The sequence below is a fragment of the Scomber scombrus genome, chromosome 22 (assembly GCF_963691925.1).
Source record: "Scomber scombrus chromosome 22, fScoSco1.1, whole genome shotgun sequence".
Taxonomy (NCBI): Eukaryota; Metazoa; Chordata; class Actinopteri; order Scombriformes; family Scombridae; genus Scomber; species Scomber scombrus.
Window position 1 is genome coordinate 7,671,841 of NC_084991.1, and position 20,121 is coordinate 7,691,961.

The following is a 20,121-nucleotide window of genomic DNA, read 5'->3' on the forward strand; positions in this document are numbered from 1 at the left end:
ACAACCAAACAAATATTTAAAGAAACCAACAGACATGTGTTAAGATTTATATAAACACTCTACTTTGAAAATAATGTTTGTGTGATATGTCTCGTTAAGACCCTTGTAATTACATTACACCTCCTCTGCCTCATTAAAGAAAATAAAAATGAATGTGTAATATATTACAAATATGCCAAGAAAATTTCACAGAAGTTACAGGAAGCTTTCTATACCTGTTTTTCATCTGCACTGGAATTAATTTCAACCCACCTGTTTGGCAGCTAAAGTTTGGCAGCAAACCTTACCCTGTGCAAAATGAGTTCATTGTTGTAGTTATTTACAACAACGTGGCTCATTATTAAACACAATGTCATTGAGTTAATGTAAAGAAAATGTAACGCAGCATATTTTATATGAGTACACATGCTACACATTTACTAGGGCAGTTTAATCCATTTAGTTTCATTTCAAGTCTTTTATTTCCAGCAGGCTGGTGGAGTTTCTTCCTTACTATCTCTCCTAAATCTCTGTGAGTGAGTAACACAGTCACACTCAGACACACTCACAGCTGTTGACTGGTGTTGGAATTAATGCAGGGCCTCTGTGGCCAAAACATCACTTGTGGAAATTCTTTCACCCGTCACACATAAGCCTCCTCAAATAAAAGCTGATTATGGCAGGAACAAAATGCGATGCTCATAAGTACACTACACAGAGATGAACAAACTCAGTGGTTACTTGTAGTTTTTTGTTTCACTGTAGTCAGTCAACATGCTGGATGGTTTGTCATACAGTGTTTTTGTGATGTGATTTGATATGTTCCAGAAATACATGTTTTTGCCAGTTATCCCCCAGAGTCAATCTGAGCAGGTGAATACCATTAAGGGTTCCAAAAAGATGATACTAAACAAGGGTTAAAACATTAGGTTCTGTAGAAAAGCCGTTGTTTAATAAATAGGTTATTTTGATAAATCACAGCTGTGGTCACAAAATGGTTTCTAAATCCAGAAAAATCCAATCTTTGAGCATGACAGCATCTCAAATGTTTTTCCCCATTCACAAAATTATCAGTAAAAGCAAAATGTACTCAAACACTGCCTCCCCCCTTCTCAGAGGTAAGAGATTTCAGAGGTTTTTTCCTTATCAGAGCCTACTAGAACATTTCTAAAGACAAATTACGCAGTAGTACGGGAAATACTGTGCATGTTGAAAAAAACCCACGCACATTCTGTAATAGCAAATAAACAACGGAAATGTTTGATTGAGTGAGGTATTAAAAACTGCTGAGTACAAGGATGTGGGAATCTTCCCTTTTCTGCTGTTTCTGTTTGGATTTATTTATTTCACAACTTTTACTGATTAGTTATCTTGAATCAGTCCACTTTTACACATTTCTTGTAAGTGTAAATATAGAAGTTTGACTAATAATGCAGCACTTTTAATAGGTAGAAACTAGATATAAATAGATAGATAGACAGAAACTTGATAGGAAGAGCTGATATCACAAATATGAGGAGAATTAACGTAGGAGTGCTTGTACACCCTGGGTAAACAACTTGACTTTTTAATGACAAAATAACTGAGACAAACATAATACATCTGAAGAAGTTATAAAATGATGCATCTGAATAACTTGAAAAACTCCAAATGAAACATATGCTCCATATTCACACATTATATGAATCTCCCAATAAACATATTGCAGAGTCAATATATAGTACAGTGTAGCATTTATAGTGTTTTGTGTGTGTTTTGTGTGTGTGTGTGTGTGTGTGTGTGTGTGTGTGTGTGTGTGTGTGTGTGTGTGTGTGTGTGTGTGTGTGTGTGTGTGTGTGTGTGTGTGTGTAGTCTGGACTGATGATAGCTTTTATCCTGTGGTCAGATGAACAATTCATTCTCTCAACCTGTTGACTTCACGCGTACCTGCCTCTCTCTCTCTCTCTCTCTCTCTCTCTCTTTCTCTCTCTCTCACACACACACACACACACACACACACACACACACACACACACACACACACACACACACACACAGACACATATAAAAGGTTTCAGTCTGTCGTCCTGCATTCAGCTCACTGTTAAGAGAGAAGGTGATGTGCCAGGACCTTTTCCAGTCTGAGTGCAAACCCTATGGCACAGTCTGAATAACTTCTTTAAAAAAACTATTTTTCATTTTGACTTCCACCAAAATGTCAGGGGACTCTCTGATAGCTGGCTCCTTTGTGGTAGCAGACTATGTGGTGTTTGCTCTCATGCTGGTGGTGTCCGCCGCAGTCGGGGTCTACTATGCCTGGTCGGACAGGGGCCAGAAAAGCTCCGGGGACTTCCTAATGGGGGGCCGCAGCCTGACAGCCCTGCCTGTCTCCCTGTCACTGACCGCAAGCTTTATGTCAGCCATCACAGTGCTGTCCAACCCGGCCGAGGTAAGATTACAGTAGATAAGCTTCTAACTTGAGTCTCAAGGGGCAAACACAAGAATTCTCTGCTTGTGGTTGGATTTCTTTCAATGAAATGCATCCCACAGTAGGTTTCCTTGTTTTAAAATATTTTAAGGAAATCAGAGACACTATAGGATAGAGCTGCAATGAAATCAATTAATCATTTTTGGCATTTTCTTTAAGCAAAAATGATAAATATTCAGTGGTGGCACCTTCTAAAATCTGTGTCATAAATGATAGTAAACTGAATATCTGTGGATTTTGGAGTGTTGATCGGAAAATGTCACTTTGAGTTTTCAGAAAATATGATGGATGTTTTTTCTGACATTTTATTGCCAAACTATAAATGAAGAAAATAGTCGGCAGATTAGCCTTACTATGGGAGAGAGAAGCAGTCATGCGTGGGGCATAAAACATATTGACTCCCAGACTTGCTCAAAAATGTAAACTTATCAGCACTAATGCAAAAATAGGGGAAATTCCTACATACATTTTAAAGTGATTCAATTGCTTTACAGACCATGTAATTGCAAATTGTGCAAGGATTTTATTATAGCTCTCGCAAAAAAGGAATGTCATATAAGAACTGTATATCTTATGTCATTTGCTGATATTTAATAGCAGGCAAATATTTAATACAGTAAATCTTTAAATAAAATCCCACTAGACTGAATATAAACAATGGATGATTTCATTCCTTTATTATTTGCTGCTGGGAAGTAGATACATTTGGGGTTCTTTATGTGGCTTTGTGATGCTAGTTTATATCATAATGTACATATCAGTGTTCATGTGGCTACTTAACCTTGCTTAGGTAAATTATTTTATTATTTACCGTGTGATAACTTTGTCAAAATCATACACAAACATTACTAATTTATATTATATGTATTTGGTCTGTAGGTGTATCGCTATGGAGCCAGTATCGGATTTTATGCTATCTCCTATGTAATAACAATGGTGGTCACATCTGAGGTCTTTCTGCCAGTCTTCTACAGGCTGGCCATCACCAGCACTTATGAGGTGAGAGTAGTTTTGTGTTTATGTGGTAAGTTGTTGCACTGTATTCATATTTTTGTGGCTGTATTGTATTCATAAATTCACGAAATAGGTCAAATGTTTTGTTTAGCTTTTGAAACTGACCCAGATATTTGAGCACTATTGTCTTACTGTGCAAATAAAAAGTTGGTGTAACAAACGTTGGTAAAAAAAGACAGTAGAAACCTATAGAGCACATTCTTGTTGTAGTCTGAGGTAAACATGGCTCTGGTCCAAAAAGAAAAGAGATGTGTTGAAACTTGTCTAATACAGTCCATTCAATCTGAGTAGCTGCTTTTGTGTTAAGCAATTTATAATAGATGGATGGATATGACTTCTTGGACTCGCATGCCAAAATGTTGCCCTGACCTGATATGACTCAAATTCATCACATTTCTGATAGTAACCTCTTACATTGTTTGTCTTTTTCTGTCTGTTTTCATGCATAGTATCTGGAGCTACGATTCAATAGAGCAACCCGTCTGCTGGGAACTGGGCTCTTCATTGTTCAGACAGTGAGTAAAAGGCCAGTCAACACATAATGACATGGTTTGGACCACAGTGGCTCAAACCACAAACCCTTCACCTGAGTGTTATTTATGTCTGTATCTTCTCTTTCTTCCTCACAGATCCTCTACACTGGAATCGTCATTTATGCGCCAGCTCTTGCGTTAAACCAAGGTATGTTGTTTTCAGCGCACAGTGGTCAGGTTCATATAACATTCCTACATGAGGGCACTTAAAGCTGCTCGGTTTTGCTCAGTGAAGTGTGCCTGCCTCTTATTCCAGTGACTGGTATGGATCTGTGGGGTGCAGTCATTTCAACAGGCGTGGTCTGTACCTTTTACTGCTCAATGGTATGTAAGAAAATCTGTTTACTGAGTTTTGTTATGCACATAATCAAAATGGAATACCAATGGGTTGTCAAGGTGAAAATAATAGTAATAATAACTTCATCTGTATAGCACCTGTAATACAAAAAAAATCATGCACCAAGTGATTCACATTAAAAAATGAGCATAAAAACATGTAAAAGATGGAAAATAAGACCCACTTGATAATATTGATAAACATGAGATAAAATAAAATGGAAATATGATACATTCTATGAGTACTTCAGTGGTGGTAATTTAAGACTTAATAAGCAAAAACCCAAAGTGTTTCGCCAATCGGTAAATCGGCACCTTGATCTATGAAGCCATAATCTTACAGAACCTTCCTTTTCCCAAAATCGATAATGGTTTTACATGACTTGGAAGCTTTTTAGGAAACAGTGACCCCCGACAATCTCTCCAATGGCAATGACACATTTCTTTTCCAATAATTGTCCAAAAACAGGACACTATTTGGAATAATCAGCCTTTAGCCTAAATATATCAAGTCTTAGTAATTGGTTGACATGCTTGAAGTTTGCTTGATTTTAATTTATAATAGATATCTATGTGTGGTCTGCATTGTTACAGGGTGGTCTGAAGGCGGTGGTATGGACAGATGTGTTTCAGGTAAGCTACAGGTTCGAAAGCAAACACATAACAGGTGGTTGGGGAGGAATTAGTGGTACTTCACTTTAAGATTTGAGCGGACTTGTGGTCAAAATGACTGGCCAAGTCAGGGATCACTGTACATGTGTCATGTTTCCGGTGGTTTACCAGTGTTTCATACACAGCAAGTACACCACTGCAGCCCAGTCCTACTAACAGAAAACTCCTTAGACTTTAGAATAATGCAATGGTAAAACCAATTTACAATAGTGCAACAGAAATTAGAACTGGTACCAAGATCAAACCAGATTGTGTATGCATATTAAAACTATCTTCAATGTTTCTCTGTAGGTTGGTGTTATGCTTGCAGGCTTCTTGTCTGTCATCATCAGGTCTGTGGTTTTACAAGGTGGAATCTCCCCCATCATTTTAGATTCACAAGAAGGAGGGAGACTCAACTTCTGGGAGTGAGTATGACTAAGAGTGAAGAGTGAAGATACTAAGTTTCTAGGGCTCTGTTAAACTGTGGGAAGAGATTTAACATTCAATAGTAGCAGAGGAGAAAGATGCACTATAACTATTTCTTTTACCTAAATTTAAGACATTCAGTACATAGTTTGCAGCCCGTTAAATGCACAATTCAAGGTTCAGGTTGTAGTGTCAAGGCTTGTCAACAATCGATCATGAAGCTTTGCAAATATTGGTTTTACCCCTGGTATTTATGCTTTGTGGGCTGTTTAAAAACAGTTTTATGGTAATAACATTGTAAAAGTTACAAGTTTAACAAGTTCTCAAGATTGCATCATTTGTTTTGGTCCCTGTCAGATTGTTTTATGTGCAAAGCAGCTAGGCCCCTCAGATTATTATTTTTCCATATTTGCGGTATCCCTTTTAACCGCTCAGCTTCTGTAGGCACCTATGTGAGGTTCTTTTAAGAACAAAATATATTTATTGGTTGTGTCCGTCATAGGATCCAGCCTCCGAACTATACAGCTGAAAAATCATTATATTCCTGGCAGCAACTGAACATTTAACTTAAAGTTACTGCCGAAATTCAAACCAAATTCTCTTTATGTTTCATCAGTTTTGACACAAACCCCCTGAGGAGACACACTTTTTGGACCATAACCATTGGAGGGACCTTTGTCTGGGTCAGTATCTATGGGATCAACCAGGCCCAGGTTCAGAGATACATCTCCTGCAAGAGCATCAAACATGCCAGACTGTGAGTTTCATTTTTATATTATATCCCCATTGAAAGAAATATCAGTGACAAACTTCACAATCACCACTACTCAGTCAGTCAAACATGGAGTAAAGCACTCTAGTAGAGAACAGGACAGCAATCCACATTTACCTTTGGAAATATTAATTACCCACATTTCTGGTAATTGTGCACATTAATATACATTTGGTCTACATCAGTGTTTGTTTTTCCTTTATTCAGATCTCTGTACCTCAACCTGATAGGTCTGTGCTCCATCCTGTTGGCTTCAGTGTTTGCAGGGATGTGCCTCTACTCAGTCTATAAGAACTGTGACCCATGGACAGCTAAAAGGGTTTCAGCTCCAGATCAGGTACAATGGAGAGTGACATAGCATAGCTGAGGGTTACTGTCATCATTGTGCTTACAATTCGAACAGAAAACACAGAAATATTAGAAAGAAGACCAATAACCATATAATGCTGGAGGACTACAACCATCCTGATCATGTCTATTGCCACTCTCTCACTGCAGCTGATGCCATATTTGGTGATGGACATCTTGGGAGACTATCCTGGCCTTCCTGGACTGTTTGTTGCAGCAGCATATAGCGGATCTCTGAGGTATTTTTTGCTGTTATGTTAGAGATTTGATGATGATTTGATGATTCTTTAAATTAATTGTGCGATTCTGTTGTTATATCAACTGCAGCACAGTGTCCTCCAGCATCAATGCATTAGCTGCAGTAACTGTAGAGGATCTGATCAAACCGTACACTAAGATGTCTGAGAAGCACCTGTCCTGGACCTCAAAAGGACTGAGTAAGTGGATTGTCCTGTCCTCATGTACAGTATGTGCTGTATTTGAGCTGAATGTGTTGTTTGGTTGTCACTCTGACACATTGTTATTTGCAGGTATCTTATATGGAGTTTTATGCATTGGGATGGCTGGACTGGCCTCACTCATGGGAGGGATCTTACAGGTAGTGTGTGTTAATGAATGTGTTAATGCAGAGGCATATAAGATATAATTGTTACCTGTAAAACTTTTTAATTTAGATATAATCACATTTACATTTTTACTGCAATTTGACAGATCATAGGAATGAATCCTGCAATGTAAGTGATATATGTCTCCTTACACAGGCAGCCATCAGCATCTTTGGGGTCACTGGAGGTCCTTTACTTGGCCTATTCGCATTGGGTATCTTTTGTCCATTTGCCAATTCTAAAGTAAGTCCCTCCTGATCTCACTGTAGTTTTTGCTCTAGCTCATGTAATTGCTGTAACCCATGCTGACATTAAATAAGGTCATGAGTCCAGCATAGTTAATGAATTTTCCTCCTCCTGTGATCTGCTGCTCATTTTAGGGTTGCAGTTAACAGTTTTAACACTTAATTCTCATTATATCCTTATTAAATGATATATGATATACCCAGTAAAATGTAAAATATATTGATAAATGTATACCGTGAATCACATACATGGTTGCAATTTCTTTTAGTTTCTGTTAGTTTAGCAACAAAACATGATTATTATTAATTTTGTGCATAAAATTGAAAAAGCAAGTAAACCTCAGCACCAAAACAGCAAATATTTCTTATGTTTGCTATAAAAAAATATTTAAAAACATTTATAATTGATCAAAATAACATTTAATACATTTCCTGTCAGTCAGCAAATTGACCACTCAACTAATCATTTGCTTACTTGTCACTTTTTTACTTTAGCATTCCCAATGATTAAAATGTCTTTTAGGGAGCTTTGTCAGGTCTTCTGTCAGGATTGGCTGTTTCTCTGTGGGTGTGCATTGGAGCCCAAATATACCCTCCCACTCCTGAGATGAGCCGACCACTGCCACTGACCACTCAGGGTTGTAACTTCACAACTACAAACAACTTCAACTGGACCTCCACCCCTCTGTCAGCAGGACCAAGCCCCTTCACCACATCCCCTACACAGATCAGTGATGGCAAGTAAGTGTGTAACTGGCTGAGACTGATTATGATTGGCATTATTCAGCAACCCCGGGTGAGCTATGTTTATTTTGAACTTATAAGGATGCAGATGTCAGATCTACAATAGATAATGAAGATGCAGTAGGAATGAAAATGTATCAAAGTGTTAACAAATTATCAGGTGACTTTCACTTGCACAGAAAAGTCGGATAAAAGTAGCCTTATAAAGTTCACACTATTACAAATATCAGATTACTGCCTAATCTTAAATAAACCTGTCTTGTTTAACTAAATCTCTCTGAAATATTAAACATTATCAACGCTTTGTCTGTATGTGCAAGATTTCAATTCTCATGCAACATTCTCTGAACACGTGCTATTTTCTCCCATCACCAGCGATCTACTGGCAGATAACTGGTACTCAATGTCCTACCTTTACTTCAGTCCCATCGGAACCATAATAGCTATCAGTGTGGGACTGATAGTCAGCCTGTTTACAGGTAAATTACATGTATTGTGCTGTAATAATTTTTTAGATACCTGTATGTTAGATTGACATTTTTTCTGAAAAAAGCTCATCAGATATCATTATTGTACTGTTTGTGATTAACTTGAAGGTTTTGAATATGCTCTCTTATATTTGCAAATTACTTATAATTTCAGGAGGTTTGAAGCTGAGGGTGGAATCAAGGCTTACTTTAATGAAAGAAGATACAACTTTCTATTACCTATTCAAGTTTTTCCAAGACAAAGTAAGTGTTGCAGAAGTGAACTGATGTCAAAAGCTATAGACTGATAACAGCTCCTGACTTACTGTCGTTTTCTCTTCTCTCTCTCTCTCTCTCTCTCTCTCTCTCTCTCTCTCTCTCTCTCTCTCTCTCTCTCTCTCTCTCTCTCTCTCTCTCTCTCTCTCTCTCTCTGTCTCTCTCTCTCTCTCTCTCTCTTTTCTTTCTCGAGGTCATGAGACGAACAGGGAAGCTTGACCTGACAAAGGACAGAGAGAAGAAATTTGGCAACACTAATCGTGCTTTCTGTGACGTTGAGCTGGACTTAACAAAAAGAAACATTCCCACATGAAATGCAACAAATGTTTGTTATAAAAGGAAATCATCACCATCAATCTATGGTCTAATTCAAGAAATGCTGATGAAGGAATTGAACCAAAAAATTAATGGCATGGCTATCTGTATATATATAAGTTATTAAAACTAGTCACTGTTTCAAAAAAAACAACAACTTGTTGGGCAAACTCTGAAGACATCAGGTCAGGTAAACCTAATGTAGGTTTGCCTGTATATATGAATGTGAGCGAGAGTGGTTTCCTGTATATATGCATTAGCCCTGTCACAGACTGGTAACTGCATAGAATAAACAGGTGTAAATAATAAATGGGTGGATTTATTTTATTTTTTGTTCTCTATCACATTATAGGCCCATCAAAACATTTGAATGTGAGCTTACAAATATAGGGTGGATATCTATGAACCCTGATTGAAATAACCCTTTGAAAATGAGCACTATATTATCTGGCATGATAAAATATTGATTCTGGCATTTTAATATGGTAATACAAAGCCCATACAAGCATGTAAAAAATGCTAATTGGATAATTGCATTTTCATTTTACTCAAATAACATACATATGCATAAACATACATATTTACATTTTCATTTTCATGTTTACATGATCATTTTAAAAATGTAATATTGTGTTTTTATATTGAGTTATCATCAACCCTATTAAAAGTCTTTTCAATGTCCAGCACACTTGTTTACATGTATTTTGACATTTATTGTATTGAATGTGTCTTTTGGATGTGTCTTTTGGATAATAAGTGTCTAGATAAGGCTGGCTGTCTCCCATGGCAACCAAGGTCAGGTGGTGATATGCTGTGCTTTGTGCAGACGCTCAGACTGACCGACCTGTCAAATTCTTTTATAAGCCATATTAACTGAGCAATCATTTTCCAAATGACCACTTGGTAGCGTGCATGAGTTTAGTGATTATAACCATAATAACTCGCTGAAAACATTTTTGGCTTAGCATTTCTTTAGAGAAGTTTACACTTTTTGAATGGGACTTTTCTGTGGTAGTTAATGCTTTTCTGAGAATCTTCATAGACATAAAGGTAAGAGTAATCACATAAAGCCATACCATGCCATTAGTGCGTTGCCTTCCCTTGACGGCTGGGACTCTGGCTCGGATCTACCATACGGCAATCTAGGTGCCCAGGGGGCCACGATCAGAAAGGGGCCCTCTGTGATGGGAGAAAAAAAAAACTCTTTATTTTTGTGTTGTTGTTGGTTTTGTTGTTGTTTTTGTTCACAGAAATAGACACACTTTCTTGATATTGATCTTTATTGTCGCTTTCATGGAAGAAAATCAAGTCTCATGATTGACTGTTTCATTTTTCATTTTGAAGGCTGAGAAAGTGGTGATTGGTCAGCATGGCACAATGCTCTGTGGTTAGTTTGTATCATTTGGTGTGTGGGAAAAATGATCACTTAGAGGGAAATGTATGGTACCGGCTGTAACCTAAAGACCAGTGGGGAAGTCAAAAAAAGAGAAAAAAAAGTCCAGAGAATAAAGTCGCAGTAAGATTTTCAGTGCTCTCTCTGATGTTTTGAGTTTGAGTTTGTGAAGGAGCTGACTATTAGCACCTGATCTCTGAATTTGCAAAGAGAAAGGCAAGAAAGATTAACCTGTAACGGTAAGAACCATTATTCTGTGTGTGCATTTAGTAATATTATTTGTTGTGATTGACCAGAAAATGTTATCTGGTCGTCCACGATATATATATTTGATATGCTGTTTGCTTAACATGTTTTGCATTACTGTGGTGTGATGCTGCTATAGGCCTATGTTAGGGAGTTGAGTTGTCAGGTGCATTATATATTGGCTTTTGCAGTGTGTGAAGTTACTCTAACTTAGTGACTCTTATTTTGAAACCTGCATTCAGTTGTGCTGTGTGACTGTTGTCACTCAGTCACTTGTATCAGTCATAACTGTTGTGCTGTCTGCTTGGGTTGGGTGGTTTTCAGAGAACAATAATATTACCATCGTCTTCACAGATGATTTAATCCATTGTATCATTGTCCTGTGATCTGTGAATGCAGCAATATTTCAGCACTTGGCTTACTGAACTGTAGGCAGACCTGCTCCCAACTCAGCACAACTATTCATTCAGCTTTTGACCAGCAGCTGTGTGATTTGATATGTCAGCTTGACTGGAGGCTCAACATAATTTAATGGCCAGTGTGGGTAACATTGGGTGGATGTGATTTTTGCGGCAAGACGGTGTGGGGGGTCCATGAGCGCCAGTGCCCAGGGGCCCCTGGGGGAATCTACAGGGTCTTTCTGTAGAGCTTTTTTTACTCACCTAACCACCTGATTTCCCTTCATATTCTCCTCATTTCCCTTCAGACTCCCATGTGCAGGATCCCACATAGACAGAATTGACATATATCTTGTTGAATTAGTCTGCAATGTACTTGTGATATTGTCTCAACGTCTGAAATGAAGGAGGCTCTTGAGAACTGAAACAGAAGGCAGATACAGAGAAACAGATACATTGCTGTACACTTTGTTCCTAACACTTTTCTGACAAGAACTGAAAAGGCAGTTCCAGCTGAAACGTGTACATACTGAGAGTGGTGCTCTTTTGCTGCATATTGATATTACTTGCAATAGTTAGAATCTGCAACTGAAATAAGGGCAATAGACATGCGTAAGAATATTTGACACATCAATTATTGTGCATTCATTTGTCAGTTCATAATACAATATACAAAAATAATTACATTAATGCAAAAGTCTCATTCAAGCAATGCCAAATAATTGAGTTTTTACATAGACTTCACATCATTAACTTAAATAGTACACTGTGCTGTTTTTCAGTATTTTTTTGTTTGTTCTCTATCTCAAAATGCATTGAGCCCCTCTTCAAGAAATTTCACCATGTATTTACAAATATATATATACTATAAAAATACATTTTATAGCCATAGGAAAAAACAATCTTAAATGGCTAAACATATTATAATTCTATATTATTCACTGCATTTTGACAGATATTGTTATTTATTATCATTATTCTAGACAATCAGTTCTTAATCTCTCTCTCTCTCTCTCTCTCTCTCTCTCTCTCTCTCTCTCTCTCTCTCTCTCTCTCTCTCTCTCTCTCTCTCTCTCTCTCTCTCTCTCTGTGTGTGTGTGTCTGGAAAACTACTCTGGGCCTCTTTACTACCTCTCTGGAATACTAAGACGCAGACTACACGAGCTGTAAATCCTGTTCCTTTTATTTACCTGCTGAATGCCACACACACAGTAGATAAGAAGTAAGTTGTTTTTTTGTTGCTGTTTAGTGTCGAGTGAGAAGATTATGTATCAGGATTCCCATATAAGAAAATCCTAGTTTGAATAACTTTTTGAATAATTTTGTTTCTAGTTCTGCTCTGACTTCCGCCAAAATGTCAGGGGACTCTCAGGTAGCTGGCTCCTTTGCGGTAGCAGACTATGTGGTGATTGCTCTCATGCTGGTGGTGTCAGCCGCTGTCGGGGTCTACTTTGCCTGGGTGGACAGGGGACGAGGGTCCTCAAGGGACTTCTTAACTGGGGGCCGCAGAATGACCGCCTTGCCTGTCTCCATGTCCCTGACTGCCAGCTTCATGTCATCTATCACAGTGCTCTCCAACCCAGCCGAGGTAAAGTTACACCAGATACAATGCTTTACATTGAATTTCAAATACAAAAAAAAAAAAAACACGTTTCAGAAAAGTAATTTTATGACAGATATATAAGGTTGTGCCTCACTTAACAGGAACAAGAGATTCAATATTTGCAGATATATTGTGTAACATGTTGTATGTATCCCTAATGTTTGGCTCAAAAGTTATTGAGGTCAGTATCACAGCTCTACAGCACAGGACAATGACTATGAAAACATTGAATTACAGTTCCAAGTATGACTTGATTAAATATTACTCACTATCAGGGCTAAAGACTTAAACAACTCAAATAGCTGAATGGGTTAATCAGAAATATTTAAATATACAAGAAAGTAAAAATAATGCACTTAAATGGCTGCATAGCTGTAATGAAGAACTACAGTATATGGTCTTAAGGGCAATACACTGAACTGTCTTGCTTTACTTGTTAAAGTGTAGATTCTTCATATCAGTGTTTCACCTACACTGAAATGATTTTTCATCAGCCTGGCTGTGGCTGCTGTTTAAAGAGCTCGATGATGAAGCTAAAACTGATCAATGTTTGATTGCCTTCTGTTTGCCAATTTAATGGAAAACTTCATTAATTCAAAAGGTTTTTAATCTTTAGGTTTACCGCTATGGAGCTATCTTCATATTTTTTGGTCTTGCCTATGCTTTGACAATGGTGGTCACATCTGAGGTCTTTCTCCCAGTCTTCTGCAGACTGGGCATCACCAGCACATATGAGGTGAGTATGGTTTTGTTTTGTTTGTAAGCTACTGTATATAGTATTCATATTCTACAAACCTGCTGGAATGAAAGCAGTGGAACAGTGTCCTTTGATTAGTATGTTTCAGCAAATCAAATATAATTACTCATTTTGATTCAGGACTACATACGTCATATAACATGCCTGTGTGAAGTCAGATTTTATATACAGTAGATAAATACATTTCATTAACATTCAGTAACACTGTAAGAGAGTCCTTTTAAAATGTCACACTACAAGCCTATGTGTGCCTGTTTCCATTATTCAAATAGTGACACTAACACACCAACAGACTTTTATTTAGCCATTTCCTGTCATTGTCATGCCTATGTTAAGTATCTGGAGCTGCGATTCAACAGAGCAACTCGTCTGCTTGGAACTGTGCTCTTCATTGTTCAGACAGTGAGTAAGATGTCAGTCAACACATAATTAAACCTCTCTGGGTAAAAACTTCTTCATTGAAGGATAATGTATGTTGGTATTATTTCTCTCTTTCTCTCTTTTAGATCCTCTATACTGGAATCATTGTTTATGGCCCAGCTCTGGCTTTAAGCCAAGGTATGTTCTTTTCACACCAATATACAATGATTACCACTTATACCTTCTTGGTTTTGCATCTTTGATTGACTACTGAATGATACACTGCTCTCTCTCCAGTTACTGATATGGACCTGTGGGCTGGTATTATTTCAACAGGCATCATCTGTACTTTTTACTGCACATTGGTTAGTATATAAATACATACAGAACACACTTAAGCACAGCTGATTGGTTGATGTCACAGAGATTTGCTTTGGATATATGTACATAAATGAATAGCTTTACATCACCTGATTGTGGCCCATTTTTGTTACAGGGTGGATTGAAGGCAGTGGTGTGGACTGATGTGTTCCAGGTAGGCTTCTGGATGAAACATTATACAAAGAAATACTGCTACAGTATGACAACACAATAGGGATGTTAATGTTTAGTAAGCAGGCATGAGATTTCTATTCATTTCTATTTGTTACATATGTATATTCATGTTGAATATCTTGTACACCAGAGTTTCTTACACAGCAGCATAGACCACAACAGAAAAAGACAAATAAATGATCACTATTGTCAAAGGAAATAGAAAAAGTCCAGAACACAAGCATGTTTGTGTCATATTTTGGAATAAGACAGTATCCGTTATAAATAATCAATGTAGAAGTAGCTTGTGCAACAAACTGCAGAGTAGATGTGGCAACCAACAGGTTTCCTATTTTATGTTCTAGATTGGGATAATGCTTTCAGGTTACCTGTCTGTCATCATCAAAGCTGTGGTCTTACAAGGAGGAGTCCTCACCATCATATCAGATTCACAACAAGGAGGGAGACTTAACTTTTGGGAGTGAGTATGTTAAAGAATCGGAATATTTAGTGGTTGGGGTTTTTTTGTCAGTGCCTGGGTAAAAATAACACATTTGGTTCAAATACTTCATCTCAGATTTGAGGAAGAGTTATTTTTTGGGACTGGCAAGTAACAACTTTTAAACACTTAACCATAATCATCATGTTATTGTGTTTCACCAGCTTTGATATAAACCCCCTGAGGAGACACACTTTATGGACCATAATCATTGGAGGGACATCTGGCTGGGTCTGTGTGTATGGGATCAACCAAGCTCAGGTTCAGAGATACATCTCCTGCAAAAACATCACTCATGCCCGAGTGTGAGTCACATATTCCTAGGGAGTATTAATTGCACACTGGGTTGATGTTTCCCTTGGTGCCTCCATAAACAGTCCCACACTTCATAGAACTTTTAACCTTCGTGTCGTCCTCCCGGGTCAAATTGACCCGTCTGTTTTGATTGTTCCTTCTTTCCTCCCTTCCTTCCTTCCTTCCTTCCGTCTGTCGTTCCTCCCTCCCTCCTTCTCTCTTTTCTTCCTCTCTCTTTCCTCCCTTCCTTCTTTCCTTCCACCATCCCCCTTTCTTCATTCCTTCTGTCCTTCCTTCTTCCTCCTTCCTTATTTCCTTCCTCCCTTGCTTCTTTCCTCCCTCCCTCCTTCTCTCTTTCTTTCCTCCCCCTACCGTCCTCCCTTCCTTCTTTCTTTCTTTGCTTCCTTCCTCTTTTCCTTTCTCCCTCCCTCCCTCCTTCCTTCTTTCTTCCCTCCCTCCTACCTTCCTTCCTTCCTTCCTTCCTCCCCCCCTTTCCTCCGTCCTTCCTTCCTTCTTTTCCTTCCTCCCTTCCTTCTTTCCTTTCCTTCCTTCCCTCCTTCCCTCCCTCCTTTCCTTCTTTCTTCCCTCCCCCTTCCATCCTTCATTCCTCCCTCCCTTCCTTCTTCCTCCCTTCCTTCCTTCCTTGACTCGAGGACAACAGGAGGGTTAAATGAAAAATTACTTTTCAAAAAGGATTATGCAAGTATTCGTTATACTGTGTAGTGAGGAGTTATGTTTTCTTCCCTTGTAAATTTTCAAATTCTACACATAGTGGCTTCACAAATGTATGCATTTGTTAAGCGGGACGATTAGATCACCAGTTCAAATCTTGCTGGAGGCCCTTGTTGTGTGCCATCCTCTCCACTGTAAAGTGCTGTTGACACACAAGATGACATACATATTATAAGAGCTGTATAATGCACATATGCATATCTTTTTGACAGTGTGCTTGGATACTGTTTACTGCTGTTTGACCCTTTAATTTTATATCTATGATTGCAAGTGGGGCATATATTTTATACATATACATCCTAAGATTACCAAGCCTATCCATTAAGGATAATACTACATTTGTTCAGTATTCAAAGTTGCTCTAAATCTTGGGTAATGTAAAAAGATAACTCTGAGGTGGTGAAATGCATATTCTCATGTATGCTTCAACTAATAGGCAGCAAAGGGATGGGGTTTATCTGGCCAAGAAAAGATTCCATGATTATGGACTTCGTAAAGTTTACTCTTTTTCATTGATCAATAAAATTATATCAGCTCCAACATTACGGGCAATAACACCAGAGGCTTTGTGCGATAAACAAGACTACATCATCAGCATATAGTCATAACAGATGCTGTTTATTCAGACCTGGAGTGTGTAAATGAAGTTAACTTATAGGTCCATCTTTGCTATTGAAAGCTTCAGTGTCCAATCCCACAACTACTGTGTTAGACTGATGGGCTATCATCTTGTAATACTTGAATATGTTTATATCCATGTATTTTGCTATTTGTTGTACATCTCTTTCTATTTCCAGATCTGCGTACCTTAGCCTGTTAGGTCTGTGTTCCTTCCTGGTGTGTTCAGTGTTTGCAGGAATGAGCCTCTACTCTGTATATAAAAACTGTGACCCATGGACAGCTGGAATGGTTTCTACACCTGATCAAGTACGATACACAGCAGATCTTAGAGCACTGATGTGCAATGGCACCATTTGATTTCCATCAAATCAAGCCAAAAAACAACATGGACTATATACTATACATAGATTTTACCCATCGACTCTTAAGGCAGATTTTTATTACAGCATATGTTGAGACACCAATCCTTCTTATCATGTATTTTAATCCAATGTCACTTCTCCTCTCAAGCTGATGCCATATTTAGTGATGGACGTATTGACAGACTGTCCCGGCCTACCTGGACTGTTTTTTGCAGGAGTGTATAGCGGCTCTCTAAGGTTAAGGCTAATATTCAATTCTCAAATACTTTATACAGTGTATCAATCATATATTAAATGTGACCAATTTGATCATCATTGTATATCAACCTATTATACTTTATGCAGGATACTAAAGTAGCACCGAATAATACAAGTTTTGTTGTTCCTGATTATTTTTGTTTTTTGCTGTTTTCTTCATCTGCAGCACTGTGTCCTCCAGCATCAACGCAATGGCTGCAGTGACTCTAGAGGATCTGATCAAACCATACACTAACATGTCAGAGAGACAACTGTTCAGGCTCTCCAAAGGACTGAGTAAGTGGAGTGTCCTCGTTAATAGTATCCTGTATGTTAAGATAATGAGTTGTCTGTTGAACACTAATATGTCCAGGATTAAAATGTCAGTTTGTCATCCAATATTGTTTGCAGGTTTCTTTTATGGGATTTTATGTATCTGCATGGCTGGACTGTCCTCGGTCATGGGAGGGATGATGCAGGTAGAGTAGATCTTTTAATACACAAGCATCATAATTTATGGATAAACAAAAATAAGACAGGTGGTGAGGTCACCATCTTCATATTGTGCTTTTGAGGCAGAGCTGTAGATGTGTGTCTCCTTAAACAGACAGCTGTGAGTATCAGTGGGCTCATTGGAGGTCCTTTACTTGGCCTGTTCATATTGGGTATCCTTTGTCCATTTGCCAATTCAAAAGTAAGTAGCTTTTTCTTTTTCTGGTGTGATTCCATTAACTCATGTTAATAATAAACCAAATGAAAACAGCATTAAAAATGAATAAATAACTTTGTTTGCCTTTACCTCTACTTTTGTCTGCTGTTTATTTTTGGGCTGAAATAAACAACGATATCAATGATAATAAATGAGGTCTACTTATCCACTGGTTTTATTTTTTATTTTTGATTGTTAATGAGTTTCATGACATTTTACGTGATGTTTTTTTCTTTAGGGAGGTTTGTCAGGTCTTGTGTCAGGGTTAGTTGTGTCCATGTGTGTAGGCGTTGTAGCCGTGATATCCCCTCCCCCTCCTTCGATGACCAGACCTCTGCCCCTGACCACTGAGGGTTGTAACTTCACCACTACAAACAGCCTCAACTGGACGTCCACTGCTCTACCAACAGAACCCAGCTCCACTCCCACACCCCCAGGACAGACCGGTGATGGCAAGTAAGAGTGTAACTGGCAGTGACGAATGAATAAATCATATAATTATATAATTATTGTTAGAGCAAGAGAGTAATTCAGGGTAAAATCAGATAGGATAATCAGTTCTGCCGGTCTACTGGCAATATTTAGCATTCTCAGAAGAAATACGGGTAATGTTTAACTAAAATGGTACAGATTAGCTATGAAATGGAGAACCATGAGACCATCGAGACATCTGAGGCAATCACAATGAATCCAGTGAGTCTGCAAAACAATTCATGACAATCTATCCAATAGTGATTCTGGCCAGCCTGAAAGATTTCCAAGACATTTTCTATGTTTATGCTGTAGTCAGATTCACATGCCAATGCTCCAATTTTACAGATTACTTTCCATTACATTACAAATCTCTGTTGCTTATCTAAATCTCTACTGGAGAGAACAGAACATGTTTAAATGAAAATTCATTATGCACAAGATTTCACTCATGTTAATATTGTTTGAACCAATATGCACTATTTTCTCTCACCAACAGCCCTCTGCTGGAAGATACCTGGCTCACTCCTTCCTATCTCTACTTCAGTCTCATTGGAGTAGTAACAGCTATCAGTGTGGGAATGATAGTCAGCTTGTTAACAGGTAAATAAATACATTCTGTTAGCCTCATTTGCACTGAAATCAGATACTTGCATGGCTATCATTTATTTTGGATAAAATACATGGGATAAGATATCAGATGTCATTGTCCTATCGTTTTGTGATGGTGTTTTTGTGTTAAGGAGGCTTGAAGATGAGGGCGGAAGCAAGGTTTACATTAATGAAAGAAGACACGACTTTCTATCACCTATTCAAGTTCATCAAGGACAGAGTAAGTGCTGCAGTAGCAAAGCAATATGAAAAGCTATAGACCTACAACAGCTGCTAACTTCTGCTTTGTGCTGTTCCTTCTTCAGGTCATGAGACAAACAGGAAAGCTTGACCTGACAAAGGACAGAGAGTATGATAGCAACATAGATCTTGCTTTCTGTAATACTGCACTGGACTTAACAAAAAGCAAGGTTCACGTGTGAAATCTAATGTTTGTCTTACAATTTCCAAGATGTATTTTGTCATGTGTTCTTATTACAAATGAAATGAGGAATGTTATTAATATTAGTACAATACAAGAAATTTCATGGAGGGATTTTAAGATCTTTTCCAGAATGTTTGAAGGCATATAAAACATTGAGCTTTGCATGATAATTGTCTGATGTATTTTCCATAAAAATGTTTAACAACCTATAAATTCTCCTCCTTTTCTGTCATTTTTTCTGGCATTATATTGTATATTTCCTAAAAATGTGCTCTTCTTTAAAAAAAAACCCCCAAAAACTTAACATAGTGTTACATTCTAGATAATAAGTATCTAGTGTGTTTGACGTCCTGTGACCGGGAGAACATGATCTACTCTTTCGTTTCACATCATGTACCTGTGTGGAATGCTGAAAGAAGAACATAAACATATTTAAAAGATGAAAGGTTTCAAGGTGGTTTTACGGCTCTGCACTGTCGAGTGAGAGCTAGATGTGGAAACACTCAGAAGTTTTGGTATGAAGCCAAAAATCAGGTAGCTATCACTATCTAGTAGCTTGGCCCTGTGGTGTCTGCTGGCACTGATGTCTGTTACACCTGGGTAAAAAAGGGCCAGCAAAACTCAGGAAACTTTTCAACAGTGGGCCAAATAAGCTCTGTTTGTCTCCCTGTCCTTTACTGCCAGCTTT

The 20,121-nt window shown here is 38.1% G+C and overlaps 2 protein-coding genes across 2 annotated transcripts; both read left to right on the forward strand.

Moving 5' to 3' along the window:
• The first annotated feature begins 2,157 nt into the window (after positions 1-2,157).
• slc5a8 (solute carrier family 5 member 8) lies at positions 2,158-9,179 on the forward strand. The gene is made up of 17 exons (XM_062444213.1): positions 2,158-2,407; positions 3,326-3,445; positions 3,910-3,975; positions 4,090-4,141; positions 4,250-4,317; positions 4,924-4,962; positions 5,293-5,408; positions 6,026-6,166; positions 6,389-6,518; positions 6,680-6,768; positions 6,857-6,966; positions 7,060-7,127; positions 7,291-7,377; positions 7,903-8,120; positions 8,499-8,602; positions 8,766-8,854; positions 9,060-9,179. Exons 1-17 carry the CDS (start codon positions 2,174-2,176, stop codon positions 9,177-9,179), a joined length of 1,851 nt encoding a protein of 616 aa, XP_062300197.1. The 5' UTR covers positions 2,158-2,173.
• Positions 9,180-12,572: 3,393 nt separating this feature from the next.
• Positions 12,573-19,431, forward strand: LOC134004818 (sodium-coupled monocarboxylate transporter 1-like). Its single transcript, XM_062444214.1, has 17 exons — positions 12,573-12,806; positions 13,438-13,557; positions 13,915-13,980; positions 14,085-14,136; positions 14,236-14,303; positions 14,435-14,473; positions 14,838-14,953; positions 15,136-15,276; positions 16,795-16,924; positions 17,129-17,217; positions 17,405-17,514; positions 17,629-17,696; positions 17,825-17,911; positions 18,165-18,382; positions 18,897-19,000; positions 19,141-19,229; positions 19,315-19,431. The coding sequence occupies exons 1-17, from the start codon at positions 12,573-12,575 to the stop codon at positions 19,429-19,431; spliced, it is 1,848 nt and encodes a 615-aa protein (XP_062300198.1).
• Positions 19,432-20,121: the final 690 nt, after the last annotated feature.